The sequence below is a fragment of the Balaenoptera musculus genome, chromosome 1 (assembly GCF_009873245.2).
Source record: "Balaenoptera musculus isolate JJ_BM4_2016_0621 chromosome 1, mBalMus1.pri.v3, whole genome shotgun sequence".
NCBI classification, from domain to species: Eukaryota; Metazoa; Chordata; class Mammalia; order Artiodactyla; family Balaenopteridae; genus Balaenoptera; species Balaenoptera musculus.
In genome coordinates this window covers 20,533,737-20,538,437 of record NC_045785.1, presented here as the reverse complement: position 1 = coordinate 20,538,437, position 4,701 = coordinate 20,533,737, and the positions used below count along the sequence as shown (strand labels likewise).

Sequence of the window (4,701 nt, the reverse complement as noted above, 5' to 3'; positions counted from 1 at the left end):
CACACACGCTATCAATCACACACAGAGGTGCCACACGGGAGCACAGCCTCAGCACAATCACATCTACCAGACTTGCTCAGAGCAGGGACCCAGGATGTCCAGGCCACACCAAACAGACACGATGCCAATGGAATGGAACATTTAATTGTTTCTGCAGTGCTCCCGGATGGGGATTGCGGGGCCTTTGGCAGAGCCCTGGCTAATGGAACCAACAAAGGTGCCCATCAGCCAGTGCCAGGCAGGGTGGCAGCCTCAGGGCCAGGCTGAGGACAACCAGCACCTGGGCTGTTGCTTAAGACAATTTCTGAGACTAGTGGGTAAGGAATGTTGCCTTTGTATAGAGGAGAGAGGGCTACAGTTAGAGAGGGGAGGAGATAGGTCTTGGGTTGGGGGGAGGGGCTCCAAGGTCGGAAGGTTAGGAATAACGGAGTTGTCACAAGGTCCTTCATGGGTGATGGCTGGGGGGAATGTGGTGACGGAGTCCAGGGGGCTGACTCGGCTCAGGCCAGTTTCAGGAACTCCTGCAGTGTGTTTTGTTCCACAGCCTCCACAAAGAGCTCATAGTCCTGGGGGAGGGGACAAGAGGTGGTCACCTGAGTGCTGGTGCTTTGTCTCAGGTCTGACTCTGGCTGGTATCCTCCTACAACACTCCCTCCACCCCCAGCCCCCAGGCCCATACCCCACAGTACTGGTCCCCGTTGACAATCTGGGGTGGGGTGGCCTTGGGGTTGCCCGCCAAGGCTCGCATCTCATCCCGCAGGGCGTTGTCTTGGGAGATGTCCACTAGCTGGTACTGGATGCGCTTCCCATCCAGGATGCGGGTCACCTCGCTCTGCTGGGACTTGATCTGGGGGCAAAGGGCGGGCAGGGGTTAGTGAGCAGACTGGAGGGTTTATGGGGGAACCCTGGGCAGAAAAAAAGGGACTGTGGCCAGGAGCTTTTGTCCCACTGTCCCGCTCCACTCCCTAGGGGAGGGTTCTGGCCACTAGGAGTTGGGAGGAGGAGTCAGGATTGTGGTGGTGTGGAAGGAGAGAGGGACCACCAACCATGAGGAGGGGAGTCAGAGTGAACATAAGTGAGATAAATTAAGGGTGGGGAGACCCAGGAGCTCGGCAAAGAGAAAGCAGGGCAGGCCTGGGTGGAGACGGGGAAGGCGCCACCTCCGCCCCAGGTACACACACAGTGGAGGAGAGAAAGGGCAAGATAAGGACATGGTAAAGGATCAGCCTGGTAGTGGGGGTGCAGAGGACCCAGGATGCCCGAAGGTGTTCAGTGTTCAGGATGGGGCCGCGGAGCCTGCCCCCACCCAACTCAGGAGGCCGCGCCCAGCACCTCGCCACCCCCGCCCCGGGGGCGGGTCCCAGGCGCCGGGTCCAGAGCAACAGGACCACCACCCGCGCTCTACCCCAGGGCGCGCACTCACTTCGCGGGAGCCGGTGACCGACGTGCTGTAAACGCGCAGGCCGCTCATGCTGCGGATGGGCCGACGGGCCAACGGGCCGACAGGCAGACTGGGTGGCGGTGGCAGCAGCTGCACGGCCTGGAGACGAGGCCGCCGCGCTCGGGAGCGGTTTCCTTCCTGCTCAGCCCGCGAGTCATCGCTCTCGGGACCAATGGGCGGCGCGGACAGGCGCGCGGCCGGGGCGGGGCCTGCGCGACCCCGCCCCGCGCAGCGCCGGGCCCCCTCCCTCCCCCCTTGGGGACCGGGCGCGCCGAGGATCCCCGTCCCACGCAGGGCCGCCCTTTTCAGCCCTCCGAGCTGGGGCTGACAGTGTGAGGCTGGGGAGCAAGCTGACTGCAGGAAGGGCCGGGGAGGGCGTGGGTTTGGCAGAGGCCTCCCCTTCAGCCTCGCGCGGGTTTGCTGCACCCAACTAACTACCCACCCCCGGTGCCACGACAGCGCTGCTCCGCTCCGGGCTTTGAAGTCTTGAGCTGTTTTCAAACCTAAAGTTCCCCCGCTAGGGAGCCTCGCTTCACGGGCTGCCCCCCGACCCCAACACGCACACACTGCCCCAGGGGCCACCCACACGTAGCTAACCCCGGGGCACACCACAGCACGGAGGGCCTCTGATTAGAGATTTTCCCAGAGTTCCTCTCCGCTCAGATCGGCAGGTTTAGACAAGTGAGGGTGGTGGCAGGAGACGGGGCCACACCCTCACAGAGCCAGATGGAGGCCAAGGTATGAAAGAGGCTTCTAGTTCTGGACTGGGTGGAGGTAGAGGTTGGTGTCAGGACTCCTGAGAGTCTGGGCCCTTGTTAAAGATCCACTGCTGGTCTTGGGGTGGCCCCAGCCCCACGCCAACTCCTCGCAGCAGATGGCACAGGGTGCAGAGGAAGCAACCAGCCCAACCTTGGACACTCAGCCATCTGTCTGGGGTTGGACATGACACCCCTCATTAGTCCTCCCAGGTCCAGGGCTCCGAGAACAGCCCAGGAAGACAACCCTAGCTCCTGGAGGCAAACACAAACGAGTCCTGCCTTGCTCTGGGGAAGCCACTTCCTTACAGCAACCCACAGGCAGCAGACTTCCTCCTGAGAGGATTACTGAAACTCAATGACAAACTTGCTCTGTGACTCAGGGCAGCTTCACCCAACAGAAAGTGCTGTGGGAAGAGATCTTATCTGCCCCCACAGAAAGAGAGGAGCAGAAGTGGTAGCAATACGGACATGAGGCTGGACCTGCCAAAATTCCCTCCTTGCTGCTGTTTGGAGAACTTGGCTAAACACCCAGGCTTTAGCTCCAACAAGCCAAAATGAGGGGTGGAGTATGAGCTGACGGTGATGGAAAGCAATGGGAAACCAAGGAGTCTGTTAAATTTTTATTTTGTAATCAAAATAGGCAATACAAACCAGTTGACATAACAAGAATTCATATAAATAACTGCTTATAAACGTTATGAGGAAAAATACCCGTGAGCATGGTGGCTGGGCTGCCAATACAGGGTGGAGACCAACCAGGCAGCTCTGCCTTTAAGAGGCAGGAGCCCAGAGGCTGAGGGGATGGCTGGGTGGGGCTGCTCTGAATGGAAGGGATAAGTCACTCCATAAATAAAACACAAACTTGTAAAAACACTTAAGAAGGAGTCTCATTCAGGCCAGGAGTGAGGTCCAGGATGCTGCCCTGCCAGCCCAAAGCTTAGCAAGAATCTCCCAACGGCTGGCTCTGGACTCCTGAACTACTCAGTGCTCCCCCTTCCCCACACATGGCCTGGCTTGGCCTGGCTCCAGATCTAGAGGAGGCCTGGGGCTGGCCCAACAACCAGATACAAACAACTACGAGATGCTCCCTCAACGAGGAGGCAAGAGAAACCAGAAAGCAGAGGGTCCAAAGGCCCTGGAGAAACAACGAAAAATACTGAAAGCTGTACCTTAAAGCTGACCTGTACTGGGTACTCTGACCTCTCAAGGAGCCCAGAGCAGGAAAGGGAAAGGACCCCCAATCCCAAACACAAGAGAGGCACAAATCAGAAGGCTGGGCACTGGCCCCAGCCCCGGGGGGAAGGGGGTGAGCAGCTTGACAGTTGCCCTGCGGTATCCTGGGGGAAAATCCTGCCCAAACCCAGAACCATAGAGGAGTGAGTCTGCACTCAAAGCCCAAGAAGGGGGCTACCTGGCCAGCCTGAGAACAAAGGAGAAAGGGCTGTGCTAACCACACGACCAGGGTCCCAAGGGCACGGGGCAACTAGAGTGGGGTCTCCTGTAAACGGGCATGGTAGCACAGATGAAGAAGCCCTGGTTATAATCCCTGGGCTCCCAATTCTAGTTAGTACTTTGCTAAGGAATAGATCACCCTGAGGCATCTATGAGAACAAGAGCCCTGAGGAAGAAGCAGTGGGACTGGGCCTAGGAAAACCCAGAGCCAGCTCAGGTCCCAGGAAGGCTGGCACATGGGGCCTGAGAATTCTCAAATGGCCATTGTTACTGGTACTCAGCCTTTCCTGGCCCCTCTAAGGAACTCTGGGCATCAGCACGACCAAGGTATGCAGTGGGAATGAATGCGGAGCCATCCCAAAGGATGGAGAAAGGAGGTAAGCGGCCTGCTTGCCTTTGACGTCAGCCTGCAACTGGGAACAGTCTGTGAGGATTTACCAGTCTACCTGCAAAAGTTAATTATTAACTCACCCTCAAAGGGTGAATCAGGATGACAGGACAAATGCAATCCAACAAGGCAAAGCCAGAGTGGGGCAGGGCAAACAAAATTCTCTAATCAGCCCTTGGCCCCAGATGCAGGCTCATACCTCCCCTCCATCCCTTCTCTGGGAATAGCAGCAGACAAGAGGCAAGAGATTGTCAGGGCAGGACCTGCTGGACCAGGCTCTCAGCAGACCAGATTCTCCCTTGGGGAATACAGCCTGTCCCACCCCCAGCATTCCTCACTGTGTGACACAGTTTTCTCCCATGTCCTGGGCGTATCTGTCTGACATGGTGGTCCTTAAGTCCTCGATGTCACGGCGTAGCTGTTGAACCTCTTCTAGTTTCCTCCTGATCACATCCGGCTTCTGAAAATCTAGCTGAGTCCCTGCGTGCTGTGTAGCTGGGGAGGAGAGCATTTCGAGAGATTATTAGTAAGTCACTCAGGAGACACTTTCCTGTGAAAAGCGCAGTACTGATATGCAGTACCATAAGGCCTGTGGTCTTGGAACATGGCACTTTTCAAAAAGCACCTAGGGATAATGGGCTGAAATCTTGCTGCCTAAGGGC

At 57.5% G+C, this 4,701-nt stretch overlaps 2 protein-coding genes across 5 annotated transcripts in view; both read right to left on the bottom strand.

Annotated features, from left to right (window-relative positions):
* Nucleotides 1-122: 122 nt before the first annotated feature.
* SH3BGRL3 (SH3 domain binding glutamate rich protein like 3) lies at nt 123-1,644 on the bottom strand. The gene is made up of 3 exons (XM_036851964.1): nt 1,424-1,644; nt 680-847; nt 123-566 (listed from the first exon to the last, which is right to left on the bottom strand). The coding sequence occupies exons 1-3, from the start codon at nt 1,469-1,471 to the stop codon at nt 501-503; spliced, it is 282 nt and encodes a 93-aa protein (XP_036707859.1). The 5' UTR covers nt 1,472-1,644; the 3' UTR covers nt 123-500.
* Nucleotides 1,645-2,806: 1,162 nt separating this feature from the next.
* CEP85 (centrosomal protein 85) overlaps nt 2,807-4,701 on the bottom strand; it is a 33,579-nt gene continuing 31,684 nt past the window's right edge. For all 4 annotated transcript variants that reach the window (XM_036851924.1, XM_036851926.1, XM_036851925.1 and 1 more), the window contains one exon: nt 2,807-4,534. In XM_036851924.1, coding sequence (XP_036707819.1) covers nt 4,374-4,534 — 161 coding nt within the window. In that variant the 3' untranslated portion in view covers nt 2,807-4,373. The remainder of the gene's footprint in view (nt 4,535-4,701) is intronic.